The 25,779-nt window shown below is 39.3% G+C and overlaps 2 protein-coding genes across 15 annotated transcripts in view; one reads left to right on the forward strand and one right to left on the reverse strand.

Annotated features, from left to right (window-relative positions):
* Nucleotides 1-675: 675 nt before the first annotated feature.
* Nucleotides 676-6,324, forward strand: LOC307046205 (uncharacterized protein). Its single transcript, XM_079692467.1, has 3 exons — nt 676-877; nt 2,695-2,817; nt 5,368-6,324. Exons 1-3 carry the CDS (start codon nt 829-831, stop codon nt 5,580-5,582), a joined length of 387 nt encoding a protein of 128 aa, XP_079548593.1. The 5' UTR covers nt 676-828; the 3' UTR covers nt 5,583-6,324.
* A 6-nt stretch (nt 6,325-6,330) lies between these two features.
* The window catches only part of LOC307046202 (focal adhesion kinase 1-like), a 68,543-nt gene continuing 49,094 nt past the window's right edge, over nt 6,331-25,779 (reverse strand). For 6 of the 14 annotated variants that reach the window (XM_079692457.1, XM_079692458.1, XM_079692447.1 and 3 more), the window contains 12 exons: nt 24,011-24,122; nt 21,830-22,696; nt 18,158-18,235; nt 17,449-17,631; nt 16,785-16,910; nt 14,313-14,375; nt 12,339-12,378; nt 11,421-11,515; nt 9,867-10,022; nt 9,326-9,406; nt 9,125-9,210; nt 6,331-8,570 (listed from right to left, as the gene is read on the reverse strand). In XM_079692457.1, the coding sequence (XP_079548583.1) occupies nt 8,444-8,570; nt 9,125-9,210; nt 9,326-9,406; nt 9,867-10,022; nt 11,421-11,515; nt 12,339-12,378; nt 14,313-14,375; nt 16,785-16,910; nt 17,449-17,631; nt 18,158-18,235; nt 21,830-22,696; nt 24,011-24,122 (2,014 nt within the window). In that variant the 3' untranslated portion in view covers nt 6,331-8,443. The remainder of the gene's footprint in view (nt 8,571-9,124; nt 9,211-9,325; nt 9,407-9,866; nt 10,023-11,420; nt 11,516-12,338; nt 12,379-14,312; nt 14,376-16,784; nt 16,911-17,448; nt 17,632-18,157; nt 18,236-21,829; nt 22,697-24,010; nt 24,123-25,779) is intronic. The other 8 variants (XM_079692451.1, XM_079692449.1, XM_079692448.1 and 5 more) reach the window with 5 other exon arrangements.

Below are 25,779 nucleotides of genomic sequence, written 5' to 3' on the forward strand. Positions count from 1 at the left end.
ATCCGCTGTGTGTAGAAAGAGAGAGAGAGAGAGAGAGAGAGAGAGAGAGAGAGAGAGAGAGAGAGAGAGAGAGAGAGAGAGAAAGAGAGAGAGAGAGAGAGAGAGAGAGACAGAGACAGAGAGAGAGAGAGACGCTGAGCTGCACCATGCAGCGATCAGCTGATACGGAGCATAGAGAGAGAGAGCTGCGGTCCGCGGGGCTCTGCCTTGCTTCCTCTCCTCACAACTCTTATCAATCCCGGGACCGGACAATTGTTATTTCTTGTTCCTACTCGGAACCGAGTTTTGCTTCCCAACCCTGCCACTGTGCTACAGTTCCCGCCCCGCCCCGCCCCCGTCTAACTGTACAGAAAGCGGCGAGATGCATTTCCTTAGGAATCGACAAGCAGAACCGAAACTAACATTTCTAAACGAACAATGGAGGACACGTACAATTTGCGAATGAGTTCTGCCTTTTGTAAACTGAATTTATCAATAATTTGTCGATAAATCAGGGCGAAAAACGTCACGTGTCCGCCGGACAAGTCAATTGAAAGATCTACTTGTCCGATATTGTAAATAACGCGTCCCGGACGGTGGGACGTGTACTTTTTTGATACCACAAACACACACACCCCCCCCCCCCCCCCCACACACAAACACACACACACACACACATACACACATACACATACACATACACATACACACACACACACACACATACACATACACATACACATACACATACACATACACATACACACAAACACAGACACAGACACACCCACAGCATGAGACACCAGGTTTGACAGCAGAGGCAGGTGGTGAAACACACTCACCGCTGACATGAAGATGCTGCTCAGCTTTGTGCTCCTCTCCGTCCTCGTCCCTTCAGGTAAGCTAAGATCAGACTGTTTGGACGGTAGGATGTGAAGGGTTAGGGGCTTGTCTCACCAACACACTCATTTGAGGCTACACATTTTTGGTTACAAACCCGGGGCTTAGCTCAGAGGATGTGACATTATAAATAGTTCTTATAGGTGATCACCAGAGGGCTTTAGCCTAAGGTTTGCAAAAAACTAAAATCATCACTCTGAAAAAGTCCCTTTCAGTTACAAACGAAAATATAGAATGCCTCGAGATGAAAAATGTGAATTCTATAGTGAAGTCAAACATACTTGGTTAAAAGTTATCATCATTGTTAATATTTTTTAAAAATGTCTTCAAATATGAATGTACATTAAGATATGCTACCTGAATGCACTACTGTTTTTATGGTTTTGTTCATCATGTCTCTATTGTGTAGCATAGATTGACTGTATGCTACTGGTGTATCTCGTTGTAAAACCTGTTTTTAAAAAATGACAATAAATGATCCTTAACTGTGTCCAAACTATTTAAAGGAACATAAGCTGAGAGGGGATTTAACATCTTGTAATATTGCTAAAGATGATTGGTGCCCTTTTCACACTGTGATAAAGTACTGATCTTATTTAGTTATTACATTATTAATAATTAACTTGTGTAAGTGGTTAAGTATGTTTTCTAAGACACAGAGTCTTTAGCGCCTTTGGTCTCTTGCTATGAGGTAAGAAAGCAGAACAACAACCTGAATGGGAGGAACAGTATGTTGCCTTGTTTTCAATCATATTTATAATTATAGAAGCAAGCCTGACAAGTTTTAACAATGCTGTCATTGGGAGTTGCCGTCTTTCTAGTTTGGGGATGTTTGTATGTGACTTTACAGTCTATCATGGTAAATGGACTGTACTTATATTGCGCTTTATCCAGTCTTTACGAACCCTCAAAGCGCTTTACATACTACATGTCATTCACCCATTCACACCCATTCATACAGAGCAGTGTACCTTATTCTAGGACCTAACATTCACACACATTCACACACCGTTGGCCATGCCATCGGAAGCAACTCAGGGTTAAGTATCTTGCCCAAGGATACATCGACATGTTGACTGCATGGGCTGGGATCGAACCCACAACCTTCTGGTTGAAAGACAACCACACTCCCTCACAGCCACAGTCGCCCATAATATCATAAACAGTTCTATAATTGTCTTGCTCTTTAGGCAGAGTGAACATGTCTAGCAGTTTGTCAATGTGCATATTCAATTTGGGCTTTTTTCCACGAGCAGACAAACAGGAGCCTTATTTTGACTGCTCATGCTCACACCGTTAGAGAAGAGGAAATTAAGTAATATCTGCATTCCTGTCACAAAGACTAGATGCTATTACGTTTATTAAATGCTATAGTCATATTTCATACCAATTCTCAAAATATGTTCAAGTAGAGTAGTAGACCCTAACAACTCTTGACTAAGATCGTCACATTCTCAGAAAAAACGAAATCCAAGACAATTGTGGCTATAAAGCATGATGACCTACGATTGTCTGAATGAACATATACATTAAGTTCAAGACCTAATTACACAGATCAGGATTTCCCCTGGACTCTAATTACATTTCAGGAATATGCAACTTTTACCAGTGATAAGCAACCATACCAAACAGCATATATAAATGTCAAAACGTGACACACACATTCTAAAACTGCTTGTCTTGGCTTACTTCGGTTAGCATGATGACCTTATGCTTTTATATAACGTTTTTATTTATTTATCAAGAGACGTACTATATCATGTTGTGTACTGTAAATCTCATATTTCTGTCTATCTGTTGTCCTTATGTCTGCAGGGCTGTCAATCTCTTGCTATGTGTGCAATTCTGCGCCGACCAATGAAGATTGCAACGGCAGCAGCAACAATAAGACATGTTCTGCGCCATTGGACACATGCATGACTGCCGTCGACATTGCAGGTAACAATGAAAAACTAAATGACTCTGGTCATAATCCTGTCAATGAACGTAAAGAACCGCAGATTTTTAGGATCCAGCTATTACGTAAAATATGTTATTTGACCTAAATCAGGGCTGCCAACACTCACGCATTGAGCGTGAGAGTCACGCAATTAACCAATATCTCACGCACTCACGCCACACTTGCCTTTCCTCACGATAAGTTGTCGTCCAAAGTAAATGTATATAAATATACAAATAAAGTGAAGGAACAGCAAACCGAGCGGTCTACGAAATGAGAAATAAGGTCAACTGGCTTAGTTCAGTAAAGTTGGACTCTTACAATGAAGGCTCGATAATTAGCTCACGGCCTATACAATGGCATATGGGTCATTCTACAGAAAAGGTGGAATCTGGGTGATACAAATCTGCTGAAATATATTCCTTCTAAAAACATCTAAAACCTGTTAAATAGCAATAACTAACTCTTAACTTGATGAATCCACAACAAGTAGAGCTTAAAGTATTTTTATTTTTTCTAATTATTTGTATACTTTATACAATGCTTATTTGTATAGGAATGTCACTGGTGTTACGGGTTACCAGGAAGAAGAGTAACACCAGTGACGGTAACACCAGTGACAATTTGGAGAAAACACTACCATTTTAACAAAATGGCTGCAATGTGTCAGACCAAATATGGCTTCAGTCAATATCAAAATCGTTTAACTCTTCAATACAATACATTTTCCCATTCAAATGTTCACCCCTAGGGCTATGCAATGAGTAACACTAATGACAGACTTGAAAGACGCACGTAAATTTTGAAGATAAAATGACACCTTTAACAAACAAAGTAAGAAGTATCTGACTTTCCTTATGTCTTTGTCCACTGCACTGCCTCACATGATCTCTTGTTACAGGAGGCACTTCAGAGACAGTACATTATTTCAAAAATAAAAGCGTTTTGTGTAGCAGGAACACCAATGACGTAATTTTGGGTGACTGACATTTATTTGATATTATTAATAATAATTTGCGTTTTTTTTTACCATTTCAGTGTTATATTTAATGCTTGTAATGTTATGTAAATATAAATTAGATTTATTTATTGGAAAAAAAATCTTTTAAATTAAAACTATAGGCTCCACTTCCATGTATGATCAAAGTGACAAGGCAATTCCTTGAACTTGGCATTTTAAATAAATTGCAATTTACGTATAAAACCATTTTTTATTAATTTTGTATTTAGTACCATTGCAAAGACAATCTCTATTTATTCAACATATATAATGAATGTGAGTATTAGGTCAACGTCATGTATTTTGGTGTCTGCAAAAGTAAGTGACAGCACTTCCACCTTTTCTGTAGAATGACCCATATAGGTGTAAGCAGAGATAAAGTGCTATTTTATAAGATTTCTTTTTAAATATTGAAGTTAAATGCATCAACCTGGTGCACTGAGAGCAACATGAATTTAAGGATACATCTCTCAACACCCATATGAAACAGAACTGTAAACAGATTTTCTTTTTCTTTATGGATATTTTACAAATCACTCACCTTTTAAACTGTATTCTTGTTTTACTGTCATATAGTATAACTGTTTTTCATTTATTCTCATAAATGGTGACCAAAACGTTTGAGACCCACTGAGATAACTAGACTAAAGTTAACTATCTAAACAGAGAGTCCCTTACCTCACTGAGCTTTATCTCTTTCAGTCTGACAGGACAGAGCTCTCCCTCTCCTTGTTTTAGAAACAGCTTTTAATATCCGTTAGCGCAGCTAGCTAACCAGATGCTAACAACAACAATGCAAACAGTGAGTTTGGTAGAAATATACTGTCTGTATAGGCCTAATAGTAAAGTTATTTAAGATGATTTTACATTATAAATATTCCCCAAAAGTATTCAAAGGCACATTCCTCCAAACTCTCTGCTGTAGTATGACCACCAGGAAACTATTGATGTGTGTAGTGAGTTTGGTAGAAATATACTGTATAATAGTGAAGTGATTGAATATTATTGTATTCTCTTTTTTCGGAGTTGCACTTTGCAGACGGTCCCTGAGCACTTGTTTCTTCTCCGGCTGCGGAAAGAGACCAATTTAATGTGTCCAGCTCGGAGGACATTGCATATTGGCTTTTTTTGATCAACATGTGATTGTAGTTTGTTGTCTTACCACGGTACATAGGAGACGTAATTTGTGTCTGAATAACGTTTTGTTCATGAGTTATTGATCCGTGAAATCCAAATCTGCCAATATCGTTCTAACTTTACTGAACTGTGCGTATTCCACTGTAGTGCCCGGTACATTAATGGGAAACCCTAGTTTGTACATGTTCAATACATTTGTAACACTGTACACATGAACGTTTCTTTTTTAGGTTCACCAAAAAAAAAAATCTCACTCCAAGCTGAACTCAAATGTTGGCAGCCCTGCTGAGAGTAGGGTTTGTTTTATTAGAGTATTACAGCTTTGGTCTATTATGGTATATTTTCAACTTTAGCCTGTGCAAAATGTGGGAAACTATAATGATTCACTCTAATAACCTGCTGTGTGTCTCAGGCACTAAGAAAACCATATCAAAGTCGTGTGCCAGTAAGGCGACCTGCAACGGAGCGGCCGGGTCCACCTCGGTCGACTCCAACGGGAACGGGAACATCGTGAACTGCTGCAACAGCTTCAACTTCTGTAACTTCAGCGGAGCAGAGTCCATGCACACACACACCGCCCTGCTGCTGCTGCTAACTGCAGCTGCTTTATTACTACTGTCACACTGAGTCAGCGAGTCGTACGACCAATGCTGTCAGACGATGTGGGAGTTACACTGCTGCTCTGTATAGAAAAGTATTTTTATACATGTCTATGTCTCAATAGTGATTTTATGTAATGTATGATCTTTAGTTGGAGTTACGCTCTAAACATACAAAGCTTCTTATTAAGACTTTCTTCACAAGTATAACATATATATTACATCCTGACCTTCCTATGAATACTGATTAATATATTTGAAAGCCTTCATAGATAATGCAATATGGCTCTTATATATTTCCTTTGAAATCTGAGGAATTTCAGGCTGTACTATTCTTACAAAACTACAGCTCGGAAAATGAATTCAGAGGGTCATAAACTATGCAGCAGTTTGTCTTGCCTGCAACCTTACATTTTATATGCAGAATTTTCTAGGAAGACCTCATTCTCCCTTTTGAAAACTTTAGTGCAATTATTACCAAATTCTAATTTTTGGTAATAAAAGACTTCAAATAATTCCTATTCCTGATACAAAATTGCAACTTTGAAACCAGAGAAGGACATTTTCAGGTTTTACAATTCATTTAAATCTGTGTAAAACGTCTAGAATACAAGGTTTGAAGGCAACTCAAATAACTTAAAGTAACCCACTGTAGAACTTACAATTAAGTAAGAAAATGCATCTATATATCTTATCTACTGGAGATATAAAGCTTAAAATGTAACGTTTTCAAATAAACCTCTTAATGGAAAATAATGTGGACAATCTGACTTCAATTTCGTCATTATCTTTTTTTATTTCATTGTTTTTTCCTCCTCCTATTTGACAAGATGGCTGATGTAGCCCAGAAGACAAAATAAAAACCAGTGTTTACTAGTTCTGTACAATTCACCAGTGGTTCACCAGTATAGCTTACAAGATACCAACATGAGCAGATTTACGCAACGACAAGATAAAATAGATAGTTTTTTTAACCTTTTTTTCAACCCCTATAACAGTTTAATTGCTGCCTAAATCTGGAGATCAAATCTGGGTAAAATAGAGTTAAAAAAAAGTACGATATTTTTTTTTGGGCTGTGCAAATATGCTCTTCTTCATACCAGTATATCATGCTATACCAGTACAGCCACCAGTATATTTCATATAGAATTATGTCATACTCCATGTGGGGTCACTATTAACAAAGACACAACGTGTGGGCTGCTGTTTTTTCAGTTCAGTGTTTTGTGTCTGCAAGACAAGTTCCAGTCATGTGGCTCCACTGTGTGTGTGTGTGTGTGTGTGTGTGTGTGTGTGTGTGTGTGTGTGTGTGTGTGTGTGTGTGTGTGTGTGTGTGTGTGTGTGTGTGTGTGTGTGTGTTTTTCCCTGGGGACTGTTTTCAGAGGAACATATTTTAAGAGTTACACCTGACAGTAACTTCGAAACTCAAAGCACAGAAATTCCAGTTGTGAGGTTTATTTGTGTCCCCAGTAAATTCACTTTGTGACACCAATGGGTGAGGGGACAGCATGACACCAGTCTTGTTTGATGAACTGAATGAAATTGGGATTGTCGATGAGGAGGAAGAAACGAGATGAGACACCCAGTGACTAGTCTGAGACATGATGTCCTTTTCTGCCTCCAGGACAAATTGGAAGTATTAAGTCACTCAGAGTGAATCCTCAAAATCCACCTTCTTTATTTTCTGTTTTAACTCTCATCCGAGTCAATGCTGGGATTGAATATCTGCTTGTTACAAACAGTTTTCAGTAAAAAGGAAGAAGATTGTGAACACGTAAAACATGGAGCCAGCTAATAAAAAGACTAAACTAAATTGAGTGCGAGGCGGGTGTTTCCTGACTGCGGTGTTTACACAGACAGAGTTGGATTCTTCACATTTTGGAGTCTGTAAAAACCGGCTCAGAGAGGAGCTGAGGAAGACGTCACGAAAGAGAGGAACAGTGATAACAAAAAGTCAAAAGGAAGTGAGTGAAATAGAGAAAAAAGACGATCAAAGTGTGTTTTTTCTTCTTCAGGCAGCAGACCGCCTCTAGAACTGTCCTCAATACCCATCTTTCCCTCCGTCTCCTCCTCTGCAATGTCTGAGTCTATAAATAAAACCTGGTGGGACGGAGGGAAGACGGGAGTGGATGGAGGAGAGAAACGGGAGGAGCGATGGAGGCTGCTTCTCCAAACCAAGCCTTCGCTGTCTTTACTGTGAATGTCCTTGTTGCATCCACCCAAAGCACCGGGAGCTGAGCATGTGATTGGAAGTGCCCATTCAGAAGAATCAAAGGCGATGTGGAGGTATTTCAGCAAAGGAAAAATGTCACATCCAGGGGTCACAACACACGATATCCACACATGTACTGATAATGGCTGCTGGCTGACGGCTCATGCAGATATGGTGCAGATCAAACGCAGTCTGATCAGGGTCTGATGGCTTTGAGTGTTATCCGACGAAGACTAATTCACCAGGTGTCAACATTTCCAGATCCAAATAGATCCCAAGATAGTGTTTCTGTTGGTGGTCTTTGAACCCAGGAATCAGGCTCTTCTCAGTCTCATAATTCTAAAATCTTCTCCTTTTTGCTTTTCCTCCTCTCATCATTATATTACAGTCCAGAGAGTGCGAAGCTGCCAGGTCCCTGATTCAGGAAGTGATTTGCACTGTTCTTGTGTTACGAAAGTCACAGTGGTGGAGAGAAGACCTCGGCTTACACAGGATACAACATCTAATGATTCTTCATGGACAAAGATCAGAGCCGTTCTCCTTTGACATAAAGCAGCCAGCTCCGATAACTCTCACTTGACGTAACTCTAATTTTCCATTGATAACAGTTACCAGAATGATGCCTTCTCTTTTAAATAATAGACCAAGTCCTTTTGGTCAGCTCAGCTGTCGTAGGGCTAGTGTGGGCGGGACTGGGACATCATTTTGAGCCTTGATTGGTCAATGACATCCAATAGGTTCTTGGCGTCAACTGCAAGAGCGTGAGCCGCTGTCAACATCTGCTTCTTATAGTCCTGCTGCAGACTGGGACAGAGCAGAAGAACACACACACTCAAAGATTACTTATTCAGATACAACTAATGGGAGACATGACTAGTACAATATTAAAGCCACTGTTTATACAGTTTTCTCTCAAATATGTCCTCTAAAAGCATAATGAGTTTCCTTTTTATTAAAGTGCCTCCATTCCAGATACTCATTTTGGAAGCTTCTGAAGCTTTTGCGCCATTGCTTAAGTTTAAAGTTTGTGTCTTGTTAGTACATTGACATATAGAGGATAGTCTCTCCCCCCTGTTTCTGCCCCCATTTAACTCGGTCTGGTTGAAGGTTCAAAGGTTTTAATGTCATATACACAGTGAGGTTGTGTAATATAAAAACTTGGTTTACAGATATCTCAAACAATGCAATATAAATATGTACAAGACTTAAAACAAATATATTTAAAAAAAACAATAAAAAAGGGCATAACAGGAATGTGTGCTTCACCAGTGCGCAGACTAGGAGCAACTTCATGATGTCAACATTAAGCACTGCATTACTAGGCATTACTAATACAATATTGTAACTAGTTAAGCTACCTGGTCATCACATATTGTTGGGCTAACTTCATCTTCCCAATCAGCTCGGCCAAGTCAGAGTTCAGGAGCTTCTGTGCCATCTCGATCTGCAGAAGAAAACCAGATCATTAAGTATCAATCTGGTTTAATGATACTATTCCAATATAAATGATACCAAACTACTCAAGCGTTTTACAAAAATACACAAGAGTGTGTAATTACCTCTCTGTGTGTGCTGGCTGGAAGCTGTGGTAGAGTCTCATCCACTGTGGCCAACAGTGTCCTCAACGCCAGACCCACATCCTGAAACACACACACAGACCGTAGTACTTTAAAATGATACCTTCGAAACAGAACATTAGGAAGTGAATCAACTCACATGGTGTTCAAAAATATATATACCTTTTTACTGTATATATATGAATAAATATAAAATAAATATGATTAAGTGATTAAGCAAACAAAAGGTTAAGATGAGAATTTAAGTAATATTTCCTACACATATAGAGATAACCAGGGTGGAGAAATACATTAAGTACAAGCAAAGATACCACAACTGAAAGCAACCTCTTGTGAGGCTAAAAGGACCGATCTGTTGTCTGGTTACCGGGTGAATCAAAAATGATTAATAAGCACCAATATGTTAATACTTTAAAATCTTTAAGGCAGAGGTCTGCGGCTCAAGAGGGTGAAACTGTAAATTCAGCGACCCTCTGAGAAATAGTGATGAATATGAAAATGAGAGCTTGAGGGCTTCGACTACCTTAACCATAGGAACGTATTCCTCTGGAGGAGCTGGCTGGATCTTGCTCGACATCTCGATCACAGCTTTAACCAATCCCGTCACGTTCTCGTACACTTTGTCGTTGGAGCGGTCCAGGTTGGCGGTGGGGGGCGGGCTGATCTCTTGAGGCTGCAGCTGAGCCAGGAGAGCACAAAGGAAGCAATGAGTCACAGGCGGAGTGATTACAAAAAAACACCCACAGGTCTGTGTCAAGGCATCGACACACAGATAACAAGTTGAGACAACAATGATGAGAAATATGAGTCTGTACAAATGAAAAAATCCTGAATGATTTTAGAGACACACATGAATCATGCCTTTGGTTAACATTGCTGCACATATTGTGGTAGAAATTGAAAGACAAAACACTTCTTAAATATCTGAGTAAATAAAAAGCTCAAAATAAAAAACAAACCCTAATATAGGTGAACTATTAGATAAGATATTAGATATTAGATCTGACACAAAATACTTGTAATTCTCTGTTTTTGCCACTAGATGGCAGTAGCACACTGGTATAAATATACGTAACTAATGAGTCCATTTAACCTTGACCTTGCTCTACCCTAAATGATCTGTTTACTTTCAAATTGTGAAGACAAATACTATTGCTTGAACTGCTACTGAATTAGATTTTCAGCACTGCTAAAAGAAATTCTGTGAAACAAAATAAGTCTATTAACTTAACGCAGGTTTTTCTACATGTTTTGTTTACCTTTACCTCTTCCCTTTAGAGGGATGTCTCTTTTGCATTATCTGTTTCAGACACCTCCTGTTGCCAAAACACTACAGCTCTGAATCTTGCACACATAATGGCCAGCTTCTACTTCAAATACAATTCTAATAAATACAAAATGAAAAAATACTATTATCTGATTCTTGTGTACAACATTAAGATTAGACATGCTACAAGAAGGAAGGAACTTCAAAAATAAAAACAGAGGAGGAGGGATCTCTCTTTCATTTATATTACTATTTTGGATCCTACTCTGACAAAGTATTTCACCATGGCGTAAAAAAAGAATTCTAAGTGCATCCTTTGTTCAAAATGTTAAACAATGGACAATTTCATATTAGTATAAGACAACAAGCAAAACTATTTGGATGTTAGCTTGAGTTAAAAAACCAGTAAAACAAGAAACCTGATTGGTATTTACACAATAATTGGCACTGGGTGATAAATGTGTTTATGTGTTTATATGATAACAACAATCTGTTGGACAGAGAGCTCAAAGATTTGATTGAAAGAGGAATCAAATGGGCATGACAGACGAGCAGAAGAGACGCACAGTCACACACACAGACAGTGTGCTGCTTACCCGCCAGGGCTAGAGGCCGACAGTAAGGCAGAGTGCAGGAGGAAGAGGAGGAGGAGGTAGCAGCCAAAGGAAAAGAAGATAAAAGGAAAATATTAAAGCATTAAAAACATGCAAACCATATATTTAGTAAATGTATCCTTGTCTGTGCGTGCTCTGCTTTGAGGTGAGTTTTATATTAGTATGTAGGTGTGCTCTGATCTGTGTGTTTCTGTACCTTGACTCCATCGTTGTAGCTGTCTCCGGTGTTTAGACAGGCCAGACTGCTCTGGGCTCCGGGTCGGGGGGGCTTCTTTGGGGGAGCTGCATGCTCTGCAGGAAACGATATATAAAAGTGAAAATTCTTCTTCTTCACAGTTTTACAGTCTCCAAACCACTACTGGACAAATAGTACTTTCTTAAGCAGCTCTTTCTGAGGGAACAACCAGCTACTGTATGAGTTCGTACTCATACAAATAGTATTTGGATCTCCAACTGAAAAACATTTTCATTATCAATTTATAGTCAAGTCTATGAAAACGAAATGTGACATTGTTAAAGTTGAGTTTTTACCACAAATAATACATTCCTAGTGACTAGTGATTCCTCACATTTGAAAATCAGATTTTGCTAAAATAAACACCTTAAACAAAAAAGGTTGCCCATTCACTTCCTCTAGATCAGGGCTATTCAATTGGCGGCCCGCGGGCCAAATCTGGCCCCGGGTGATATTTACTGGCCCTTTGAGTATAATGTTAAAAAGTAATCTACTTTTTTTTTCTTTTCTTTTTTTAAAGATTTTCTTTTGGGCCAGAGAGCCTTTATTCCAGATAGGGTGTTACATCTGCGTGAATGATTAGATAATTTCACTTAAATTAAATCAAATTAAATTATGTTGATGGTTAAATTAGCTTCACATGTACTGAGTTTTGAACTTGCCATTTAGATCTATAAAGGCCTTGAGGCTATGTTGTTTGATTTAATTAAACACAATATATGCACTCCACTATGCTGTTGTAGTATTTACTGTATCTGAAGCTCTTAATACGATTGCTCATATTTCAAGCCATCTTTTTCCCAGCCCCTTGCTTTGGATCATTTTCATCAAACGGCCCCTATTCCAAACTAATTTAATAGCCCTGGGCTAGTCTATTACCTGCTTTCCCAACGGGCTGGTATATGTGCTGGTTCCCCGTCTGCACAAACAAACAAACAAACAAACACAACAACAAAACATTTTGTTAACACATATGAAGAAAGTATAAAATAGAACTTCACACGCAAAAACCCACAGGCGGGTTGTGAAAAATGTAGAGACTCCAGTTTAATGTACTTGACGTCACGTGACGCAGCATCTCAATTTGTTCTTGTAAAACCCACAACCTCATCTCCGGTCGAGGAGTTGTTTCTGTTCTCAGCAGTGTGTGGTCTAGCACTGTGTTACTTATGTTAACAAAAATATTCTAGGAGAAAGAAAAAAATGTACATCTTTTGTTAGTGCTACCCTTTCAAAACCAGATAAAACCCACAGCATGTCTTTTTTGATTTGATGCTTATCCATATTTACTCTTGAATATTTTTTTTTCTTTTTCTGACACACACACACACACACACACACACACACACACACACACACACACACACACACACACACACACACACACACACACACACACACACACACACACACACACACACACACACACACACACACACACACACACACACACACACACACACACACACACACACACACACACACACACACACACACACACACACACACACACACACACACACACACACACACACACACACACACACACACACACACACACACACACACAATTTACCACCACAAACCACAGCCATTCAATGGGAGGAGGACAAGCAGAGAGATGAATTACAGAGCCAGAAATATCTGGCCCGTGGCAAAACAACATTTTTTTTTTTTTTGCTGGCATCAAAAACACAGCTGTGTTCTCAGCTCTTGTGATTCCAACTCTGGGATAAAGTAACAATAAAGCTCTGATCGACAAAACTATTTTGTTTTAGGAGAAAAAACGTAATCGCAGAAGGGCAACACACTGATGACTGAGGATCTAAAATAAACAAGACTACAGGAGGGAAGAAAGAGATGGAGTTACTTTTAATACCATCTGTGTTAAAAGGTATGATCACCATTATGTTTTGCCCAGTAAAAACATCTCTGAGTGAAAAATGTGCATCTGTCACTGCAAATCATTCAGTTACACCGCAGTGCTCAACAAAATAACTGTGCTAATCTCTTAAGTGAAGGCAACGAAACGTCTTTTTTGTCTTCCTTTACAAACACTGATGTTGTAGCAGGTCTGAACACAATCATACTGAGGTTGTAGCTAGTGATTATTTTAATGCAGTAAAGCTTGAAGACAAAGAAAGCAGTGTTCCAAGTAAGTACGTTATAAAGTAAGCAAGCAAGTTAAGTAAGAAACTAAGTATTGAAAACTACATCCAGTTAAAGTGGCACTCATATTTTTAGCTGCAGCTGCAAGACAAAGATAAGACAAGATCCACCATATTGTCCTCTCATGGTACTTTTGACGCTCTTAAGAGTGTGGATAGTCTTTAGCAGAGACTACAGACTGCCAGCATGCTGAGGTGCTGGGAGTAACACTGGGATAGAAAGAAGAACAAAGATGGCGACTTGTTTTCTTGCAACAGTGCCCTATTAATAACTGGTGATATTGTGGGAATTCATTGACCCCTCTGTGGTGACCCCGCCCCCGACAGGTTACTTCCTGTCCCTGGATCAATGCCCCCTAGCTCTAATCCAAACAAACAGCCAATCACAGTGAGTCCAACCAGAATGTGGACTTCCGTCAACATTTATCGTTATCAGGCATCCTTCTCTCTTAAAAACACAAACCCTTAAGAAAAATCACTTCCCTTTTTAATGTGTGGCAAATGGTCATGAGGGTGACAGTAACAATTAGAAGGATGTGAGGCACAGTTCGTTAAGGGGAAAAATATGAACTCCTTCTAGTCAAAATGTTTCTGTGTGAATGACTGTTATTGTCCCGCTGCCTGCATAAATAACACCAACTAACAGTGAGCTGGATGGAGAAATCAGATGGAGAAAGTAACTTACCGGTGGTTGAGGTCCACCGTCTTCTCTGTCTAGACTCCCTCTAGAACTTCTAGAGTCTGGTTTCTAAACACACAAACAAATAAACATAAAAATAAATCTACATAATTCAAGTAACTAGAGTAAGCACTAGACTGGTTTTACATCAATTAGATATTAAACAAGGCAGATTCAAAGCTCTATATTAACACTAAGGAAATTGTTTTTCAAATTGACACTAAGTCACATTGCTTTTATTTGAGTGTATTCAAAGGAAGTATTGCAGTTTTATTCCTGGGAGTTTTTTATGACCAATACCCTTTCATGGCATGCCACCAGCTCCAAATCACATGCAGTCGTAAGACTGGTGCAATACAGTATACGGTGCAATTTGAGTCACTTAAACCAGTAGATTAGAAGTCATCTTACATTTAAATTAAAAAAAATTCCCATCGAAAAACTGCCATGTACAGCCTTTATAGTGAAAGACTAAATGGAGGTAAAAACACCCTTAAATGAATAATTAAAAGACAGTTTATATTCTACTTTGATATTTTAAAAAGGGAGAAAGTGACTCCCAGCTCTTGAAATCAAAGTTGAATCTGAAGTGTTACAATGATTATGTGAATGAGAAAATGAATGAGTGAAACACAGCAGTGAAACTCACATTCAAAATAAACGTACTAACTTATGCATCCAAAACAAAGTCTCCGCATACATACTCTACAAAGCTGCAGGATCCGAAAGTGCAGGACAAACAAGCCTTTTCCAATTTAAGTAAAACATTTGAGGTTGACAAAAATCCCTAGAAAAAACGCCAAAATAAAACACACAAATATCCCCCACACACAACTTTCACACGGTCTACGCCTACCAGTTTTCCAAGACAGGACTTGAAGACCAGCATTGCCCTTGAGTTCATCAAAGTTGTCTGATGAAGCGTTTGTGTCCGATTTATTGCGTCTGTGTTGCTATCAGCTTCTGATCTTACTGTATCTCTCTCTCTCTCTCTCTGTGTGCCTCTATGACTGTGCCAGTAGTTTCATCAAGACATGAATTCAGATATAACTCCAGCTTCCTGCCTGCAGCACACTTATATCTGACGCATGGAGAGAGGGAAGGAGAGGAGGAGGAGGAGAGGAGGAGGGATGGAGCACGCTGCCAAGGAGCCGTCATAGTGTAAGTGCACATCTTCACCCTTCTTTCCCAAACTATTCTGTTTTCTCCTCCCTTTCTCCCCCCTCTCTCTCGCCCCTCCCTGAAGTGACAGTGTTATAAAAACCAGCCAGCCTCTAACACACACACTCACACACATAAATATATGCCTTCCTAGCTTTTCAGTAATCTTGTGTGTTGTCAGTTAGTGGTTGTGGGTCAAAGACAGACTGTTGACTGGGCTGTCAGATTGTCTAAGCCTATCATTAGCCTGGAATTCACACAGGCCACACCTGCCTCCAGACTCTCTCCCCCCTCTCAAGCATGTACAATAAAATACTAAAACCCCAGAGATCCTTCAATCAGTGTTCACAGAAAAATGCATCCTACATGAAATCGTTCTCCTTCACCTCCCCCTCTTTTTGTCAGAGGGTCTCCATCAGAAGCAACTAGCTCCATCAGACAGCAATACACACTACATTCATTTTGCTTTGTATGATCATTTCACTAGAATAGTTAGCTGTAATAATGTATGTATGTAAAACCATACTGCTGAGAATCACACACACTATTAGATACGTTTTTTCCCGAGGTCGTTTGAATGTACCATATGTTTGATGTTTTTTCACTAAATGTTGTATGTCTTATTTACAACATGTTTTATAACAGCGTATCCAAATGAAGTCGGTGTCTGCTCACAGATTATTGTCTTGCTTTGGCTCCAATAGGAATGCAATGCAATACTCGTAACCTCTGAGGGAGTTAACTCATAATGATATGTTCATTTCCAAAATGACTTTAGTTTGTTTTATATTTATCAAATGTATGGAAATGTGATTGTCCTCGAGGAGCATGTGATGTATTCCAGAGAGTCCATTAACGCATGTACAAAAACACAACAACATGCATCATGGGACTTAAATTAAAAGAATCAACAGCACAACTGACAAGTCAAGGATGGCAAATAAGAGAGAAAGCTTTGCATCAACAACAACACTTCCCCATGCACAACAATATCTAACAAAAAATACTTAGGGATATTAAAAATGTAGCCATTCACTCTACCGTTTTTCAGTGAAATATATATACGTACCCTCCATTGTTTTATAATAAAAAGGATGCATCTGATCTTACATTTATTTGAAGTAGTAATAGAAAAAATCGAAATGGTCTTATAATAAACTTGAATGACATTGTCTAAATCTTTGTTTACTTGCCTCTGAAGTTAATGCTGACAGAGTTCAGTGTATCAAACTAAATCTTATGTTAAATGAACTGTTACATTCTTAGTATATGTGTGTCTGAGAGTGTGTTTTCCAATGTGAGTGCTCTGAGTGTTACCAGCAGCCTTTCCTCCTGCTCCAGCCACCTCTGGTCCTCCTCCATCTGCTGTTGTTGTATCATCAGCTGTTCCTCCATAAACAGGCACTGCTGGCCTACACACTGCTGCATGTCTACTGCCCTGTCCTACACACCGACACAAACAAACACATACAAGCATGCAACAAAAGACAAGCATAGCAACAGACGTGCACACCAACACAGGGACACACACAGACACATACACCAGACAGATGAGAGGCTGAACTGAGATGATGGACACACACTGAAAATAATGGGTGTAAATGGGCCGTAGAATAGGAACATTTAAATATAATATTGCAAATGTGTGCCCTGGACTCATTATGCAGGTAGGGCTTTTTATTCACTATGTCTTTTTAGGATGTAAAATCATCCTAATAATTTTTAATCTTTAAGCGCTCGACTGGTATATTCAATATTGTATGACTGTTAACACTTGAAAATGATATACCTTTAAATAACAAACAAAAACAGCTTTATAAAATACCTTGTTCCTGTCATTGAGGGGTAATGAATGCAAGCTAGATGAATAACCAGCTGTGTCTTAACCAAAAATAATAAATCTGTGTGAGTTTAAGTTGTATCCTCTTAATTTACCCGTGTGTATATGTGTGAGTGTTTGAGTGTAACATGAGTCTCCTACCTCCATCGCTGAGCCCCATAGTGCCATGTCGTGTCCATGCGGAACGGGAAGGTGCTGAGAGTGTGTGTGGACGTGGTGGCGGGGGTGTGTGTGCGCGTGGTGTGTGTCCAGCATGGTGGCCTGTGGCGGGTACAGGGCGCTGGGCACCGAGGGGAGGGTGTGAGGGCCGGGGTATCCTGCCATCTGATCCAGAGAGGGAGGACGGAGAGAAAGACACACGGTTAGACGGTTTTCAGTTCTCTTTTGATTACATCTTCACCTTTGTTATTAGTAACTATAGGTCATTAAGCACCCTTAAATCCTTTCAAATGTGCTATACATTATATCTTTCAATGTTATAAGTGGTGGACAAATCACTCAGATCCTTTACTTAAGTAAAAGTATAAAGACCATCCTCTACAAATACTCCTTTAGAAGTTAAAGTCCTGAATTTGAAATGGTACTAAAGAAAGAAAGTATTTTGAGCAAATTATAATTTAAGTAAAAGTAAAAAGTAGTATGCAGAACGTCTCTTTCAAAAGTTTAAAATTATTATAGAATACAATATTATATTGTTTAAATGAATAAAAAACGATGTAGTTTGTCAATGCAGAGCGGATATGAGGTACTTTGAAACAACTGGCTGGGTAGTATTAAATATGGGTGCATTACTATTTTATATCCCAGTAAAATGTTACTTTTATATACACAGTCTCTGGCACTGGCGTACCTGGTAGTGTCCAGGGTGTTGGGGACTGGGATAAAAACCTTCACTGGAGCGAGGACTAGGATATCCTGGTCTGCTAGGCTACAGTCAGAGAGAGAGAGAGAGAGAGAGGGAGAGAGAGAGGAATAAAAAAGACGGGGGAAAAAAACAATCACACAGTTAGAACACTTGTTCATCGTTTCCCCAAGATAAACGTTAGAGGACGGGACACCGGGGTCATTCAGTCAATCCACACACAAACCCCTCGGTGCTGTTTGTGTGGCTGGGTTAGCTGTCAATCAAAACAAAGGGAACACCCACTGGGCTGCAAGTCCAGCAAGCTGTTAGTCGAAATGGCACTACATAGTTTCCCTATGTTACAAACAATGAAATCCAAGGATTATTGTTATAAAGTATGTGATATTCCTGTTCTACTCATCCCTGGGGTCTGTGGTTAGATGTGATGCAGAGTGTACGAGGTGTTATGGTTGCAAGTTCACCAAAGACTTCTCTTTAAAGCACAGTTGTTCTTCTTATTTGGAAGTATTTGTGTTGAAAAGGTTAAAAAGTAATGTAAAACATAAGAAATTGTTTTACTATTTTGTGCCAACTGCTGATGGTTAAAGAGGAGCGTGAGTCGGCTTCTCGTCTCTATTTGATTTGTATTCCTTTGCATCGGGCTAGTAGCTAAAAACAGAAGTGCTTGGTGAACCCACACCCTTGTTGCTTCTCTTGGTTTCTGGTGATTTGTTGTGATGAAGCTGTTGAAAGTTGATGAGCAGTTTCCCCTCTCTTTATGATTAAACCTCTCTAACACAGAGCTCATTAGCACAGCAGTGATGTAACCTCTACCTTCCACAGGCTCTCATAGTAGCTTTCTCTGGACCACACCTCCGACAGCAAGACAAGACACAAAGACACACAGGGAGGGAGACAGACAGCAGAGAAAGACGGGGAGGGAGGGAGAGAAGGGGAGAGAAAAGGAAAAACAGTAGGAAGGGAGGGAGGACATAGAGAAGCAGACAAGACAGAGAAACTAAAGACCAGACAAACAGAGCGGCAGACAGAGGGAAACGTACAGCATGGTGTGAACATGCTCACACATGAAAGGACACAGGGCTCCTTCACAAGAACAAAATGATATCTTAAATAGTCCCGAAACTGATTCACAGGCCTGTGGTAATCTATCCAAGTAGAGGGAGGTTTACCGGGGAATACCCAGTTTAAAAAGGGCAAAATAAACACAGGGACGACAGACAGATAGGAAGGTTAATGAGGAAGTAGTTGCACTAGGGTAAGACAGCTATGGGTAACTATCTGTTCCACTTTGGATGTATATTTGAATGTAAGAATGAATGACTCAATAAATAAATAAATAAGGCAATGTTGAAAAACGGTTCCTGCTTTTTTGATAGCTGAGTTTGCGGTCCCTGTTTTTACCACTACGTCAGTTTAGGGTGTATTTTCAGCATCTGATCAACATGTATATCTATGGCTTGCCACAACACATCTTAATCCACAGGTATGTGGGACAAATAGACTACTTTAAAATACACATTTTGTGTAGGGAAAGGTCAATGTTACCAGATAAAAGGCATCACTTACGCAACCTGTATTTATATTTAGAGTACTGGTACTTATCTTTTTACAATCTATTTTCTTTAATCTTTTTCTGTTTGCACACCATGTTGTTTTCTTGTGCACTGGGACAAAGGAAACTGAATTTAGTTATGCATTTTGATGGATGACATTAAAGTTTCCATTGTGTCTTATATTTGGGGTTTTAAGAAACTGTTTTTAAACACGGCGCTTGACAAAAGAAAATCTATTTTTCATTATCTTGAGCATTTTAACTATTTCAGGGCAGTATATTTTGTAGACTGTAATTGCAATTCCTTTCAAAATTAACTTGTTGTTGTGAGACACATACTGCTGTTACTAACACGTAGACCCATGGCATAACTCTAGGAAGAATTTTAAGTATGTTGAGCAGCACAATGTAATTAAGGTTTTCTTTTGACTTCATGTATCACTCTGGGGCACAATTCATCGACTCCCACACATTCATCTATCATCAGAAAACAGACTCACAACAGGAATTTATTCCAGCTGTTGTAAAGATTGAACATGTTATTCAGCTAAGGGCCAAACAGAACATTGACTAAAGGCACATCTTATTTTATGCAGCTATTTTTGTTATGTTTCCATCACCTATGGTACCAGAAATATCTTTGATTTTAGCAGTATTTCCTATATGTTAACATGAAAGTGTGTTTTAAACACTTTATTAGCATTGAAAGTAATGCTTGTTTCCATGTAGGAGGTAGGGTGAAGTTACAGCTCAATGGGAGGACTAACCGCTCCTTCCAAAAACAGGGTCACCTACCAAAACAAACTCATGTGTAGTACTACTGGCCAGAGGTCAAGGTGACAGAGAGCCAGCTCTGAATAAACAGGCTGGTAGAGACAGAACCTTGAGGTAACTCTTAGAGCGTATTCATAGTAACTGTTTATCCTAGCCATCACAAATGATTACAAACTTCAATTTGACTTAATTCAAAACAGAATGTAGTACGAGTTCAACTATATCAAATGGTTATAGCTTTCCTCCTTTACAAAGAGACCCGGTTCTGTGGAGTGGAAAAGTTGTTGAATTACAGCAGCATTAGTTCTGGACTTTGGGTTCCCACTAGTGTAAAGAAAAGTGTTTTTTTGACCTTGCTCTATGTCATTTTAGTTTGATTGAAATGTCAAAGCAGGTTAAAGGTAGTTTAGATAAATGATATGCATATTTGTCTTCTGGCTTATCCATGATTTACTGTATCTAAGTCCTACGTGTGTGCGAGGTGTCTGACTGTTGGTCACAGGATTTAGGATTGATGTGGGGCACCCTGAACAGGCCAGAAATAGGTTACACTAATCCCAGGTCACATCAACACAATGCCTGACACAAACATAAATATCTGAAACTACATTCAATCACGACAGAGGACCTTCAGCAGCATGTCCAACACAAATAAAACATGTCATGCAAAAACATGCTCATTTTAAAAGTCACTGGTGTCGTCAAGCATTGTTTTAAAAACCACCGCACTCAGTACAATTCAACGATTCACAAATGAGTTTGCGTTTGTTGATTCATCCAGCAAAAACCGTTGCAACATTTCTTAAAATATGTGTAGTTCACACTGGGCTTATTTTTGGACCGAATGTGGTAAAGATAAAGAAGGAAATGAGAAGGTAAGGAAAGTCAAGGGGCTGATTGCAGTGACGCACCAAATGATACTTTTAATAAATAATACCTAAGAATGTCTTTATTCTGAATTTTAAACGTTGCTTATGTAGTCATGAATACATAATTAATAACAAATCCCTTAAAAAAATTGATTGATAGGAAATTTAATTTCAAGATTCTTGCTTTTGAGTTTTGGTTCTTTATGGTTGAATGCAGTAAGTCACTTTGGATAATATAATGTAATGTAATGTTAAATAGATTACAGATACAAAAGAGGCCATTTTTAATTCATTCAATGTATCAGCAGTCTGTAATCAATTATTTGAATATGGAATCTCTCCCCATGGATATTCATCAAAGGGGCTACACTCTTGAATGTTGCAACCTTTTTGATAAAGACACACGTTTGTTTTAGTAGTTATAAAAACAGCTTTAGCTCAGGTTAACAGTACACCACCTGCCTTCGTGTGTCTTTCAGAGCAGGGGATGGGGAAAGCTGTGTTGGTAGCTACAGGGAGGCGTGGCATTCGACTGGGTGGATGGTGGTGGGCGGAGGACAGAGAGCAGGCAGAGGGTCTCGCTGTACATGGAAGAGTGAGGGGGGCAGGAGAGACGAGCGGGGGCCTCCCACATGACTGCACAGCAGGGTGTTGGTGCTGGGGGTCAAAGTCAGTTTGTAATGGAGTGCTGGGATTAGTTTGGCAGCCGGGGTGAAAGCTGCGCGGCAGAGTTAGGGTTTTAGGATTAGTATTTGACTCTGGCTGGATGTTTTGGATGGTGTGGGGACACATATTTGACAGGCTGCGGGGAAGAGAGTTTAAGTTAGGACTTGATTGGGAGAGGAGTGGGGAGGAGAGCCAGGGATGGGAGATGTTTGACTTTGGCTGGGATGAACAGAGCAGGTGACCGTTAGTGGGGGGATTTTTCTTGTGTGGACAGCTGCCATTGGACCAGCTCTCTGAACTGTTGTGAGGTGGAAAGTAGAAGTTAGGATGAGACTGTAGGGCTAAGCCGGGTTTGGATTCAGGGTTCAACTTATTGTTGTGCTGAGAGAAAGAGTGATTGTAAAAAGTGGAGTTTTGAAAAGGAAGTGATTGAGGCTGAGGGTTGGGAGCAGAGGAAAAGTGAGGGGGAAATTGCAGAGATGATAAGTAGAGCGGAGGAGCGGGTAGGTGAGAAGAGGTGAAGGGAGACGAAGGATGAGGGTTTCCAAGGCAGAGGGAAAGCTGTGAGGCAGAGCGCTGGTTTTGATGGCAATGGTGGAGAGGTGAAGGAGCAGAAAGACAGTCCAGACTGAAGGTGGGCTGCAGGGAGGGGCGACGGCTGGGCTGCAAAAAGATAGACAAGGGTAGAGGACGAACACAAGGAAATAAAAAAGGTATCATAGAAGATAGAGATATGTAGTAGACAGGTGAGACAGACAGGGAAGAGCTAAAGCCAAGACTGTAACCAAAGCCATACAGCAAGTGTGCCTCTGAAGGGCATAACATAACATGTTTTACAAACACAAGTAAAAACCTTTCCCTCCAGGCAGAGCATTTACATTAATTTTGTTCTCAATGAAACAAAATGCAGCATTTAGTAAAACCTGCAACAAAAAACCCCATGATTAAACTATCAAGTCTCTCAATCCTAAAACTACTCTGCAACACATATGGCTTTAGTTATGACCAAGAGTAGCAGTTAGCAGATGCTAACAGCAGGGGCATGAGGGGGGGGGCAGCATGAGAGGGAGAAGCAGCCAGCAGCTGGGGAAACAAGCTGTGAGTTGGGATGGCGCCAGTGGGGGTGGTCATTATGAACAAATTAAGAAGTACATGTATTTTTTTCAGGAAACTGACCATCATTACACATTTGAAAGTAATGATTTACTTTTATAAAAAAATAAAAGTAAGATAACCGATCCAGTGCATACATATGTATATAACACAAATCAAATATGTGTCCCTTGTTCTAATATACTAGAATGTTTTATGAACAATAACCTTCCCACTGCAAGATCACCATAATACGTGATCACAAGAAGAAATGCCTACATTCTGTCAAAACATAAGCTTTTCAGATAAAACATATTCAATTGATCAAAAACATGTCAATGCTGCAAAAGGCCAGAGTCAATGGACCCACATTTGCTTATTTGTGTGAAAGCGCATTTCCCCTATAATATGGAACTTTAACTACATGCATCAAACATTCCTTGAAAAGTTGTGATTCAAAAGCATGAATCCATTAACATGTATAGTTTTCCATTTGATCAAAGTAAGAAAACCATATTTTACAACTGACTTCAGAAATAATTTAACATCACAGGGGTTCTGCAGAAACCTTGCATGTTCAAACTAGAGGACTTATTAAATCAAAGAGTTACCAGTTGAATCATTTCAATGTCTCGATATTAAATGGTGAACAGTCACAATCATGTGTGATGCAGCAAAAACAGACAACAGAAAATATGTCACCAACTCAACATGGAAGCATATCAGAGAGGCTAATGGAAGAGAGCATGGGTCACAATGATCAGGGCGTCTCATTGCCAACAGTACAAACACAACAGACACTTTATTACTACACCTGTTGCACTCATACCAACATAAACGCACACACAGACAGAGACACAAACATGTGGTGTGGTGGTGCCTTACTTTTGGTGGTGCTTCATCAGACCCTCCGGAGTCCCAAGATACAGTGACCTGCCTCCTCATCTCCATCCTGCTCCTCTCCTTCTGCTGGAGCTTCTCCTCCTCTAGTATAGTGCTGGAAAAGAGAACAAATACACAAGATGATCAAACACAAAACAGTACTGGTACCTTGTTGAATTGATTTTTTATCTAGCACTGGAAAATAAAAAAAGAAGAACTGGGAGAAATAAGCAGTGTTGTCTCTGTGACCACCTACAGCATAAATTAACATTTAGTATTTATCATTAACACATATTGTAGTTATCTTAAACAATATTATGGTACAGCATATTCTGCTATTGTGTTAGAATAGATTGTAGCTTTATTGTCCACCAGGTTGGAAATGTTGTATTGGCTCACCATAAAAACCAGGCCATCAGTTAGTAAAAAACACATAGAAAAAGATCATCCACAACACACATTTAACAAGTCAATGAAATCATCTTAGTCGCTTTAAAAGGTTAGGAATAGGCTATGTATAATGTGTACAAGTGTATAAGGACTTAAATGAACCAGCCAGATGATGAAAATACCTATCGCTTACAAAATGTACTAAATGAAACAAGCAGAACAACAACTACCTGACCCACTCAAGAAAATATGAGGTACTGAGTTTTGCATTTATTACTTTATATCCTAGTTCACACTACTATGTAAACACATCATAGGGTTTTTGCAAAAAAAGGTGTTTTTAAATGTGAACTGTCAGCTTGGGTGGTTTTCTGTCCCCTAGAAATAAGAAAACTCACAGGCTCTGACCATGAACACACACAGCATGAATGATGTCAGCTTATTCACTGTGTGCTGCTGTGACACACACACTAACTCAGGCATAAGGGGCATTCATCCCACCCTTTGTACAGAGCATCAAAACAGAAACTGCTAACACCATAAGAGGAACAGATTCCTTTTTTGTTATGACATGTCTTGCTGCTAAGGCATCTACGCCAAAATAAATTGTTTTACAGCAACTCAATCAACACATTTATGTGCATAAGATTCTATTGAAACACATTCAAGTTTAAGCAATGTCCCACGGCCCAAACCCAACATTTTTAAGATCTTATTTCGCCAAAGATACCACACTGAATTTACCCGCTAAAATTATCCTTACTGACCTGTTCCCTGGGAAAACTGCTGCTGAACCAAACCCAGACTCCCAGAGGAACGAGCTGCTGCTGGTTCCTCACAAACAAGACTGACTGGATGAACAATCCAACACACACTGTCACACACTCTTTCTACTCTCCTTTATTCAACAAGAGCTATTTCTGGTAACAGCATTACCCTTCTGTTCTGTGGTCTCCCGCTGTGTGTGTGTGTGTGTGTGTGTGTGTGTGTGTGTGTGTGTGTGTGTGTGTGTGTGTGTGTGTGTGTGTGTGTGTGTGTGTGTGTGTGTGTGTGTGTGTTCATGCACCTGTCAAAGTCAGTCTCCTGTCAGCTCCTCTTCCATCACAACACACATATGTACAACAATCTCAGTTTTCCACTAAATTATTAAGCAGTTAAAACACATGAACACAGGGTTAAACAACTACAATAATCAGATAGAAAAAGTCATACAGATCTGAATATTAGTTTAAGTAATTATTATTATTATTATTATTATTATTATTATTATTATGGTTTACATTTCCCATTGTTTCTCTTGATCAGCGAACATTTAAAAAAAAAAGTAAAGTATTTAAAAGGTCACCTATTATGCAAAATCCACTTTTCCATGTCTTTCATGC

Source organism: Notothenia rossii, assembly GCF_949606895.1.
Source record: "Notothenia rossii genome assembly, chromosome: 7".
Classification (NCBI taxonomy): Eukaryota; Metazoa; Chordata; class Actinopteri; order Perciformes; family Nototheniidae; genus Notothenia; species Notothenia rossii.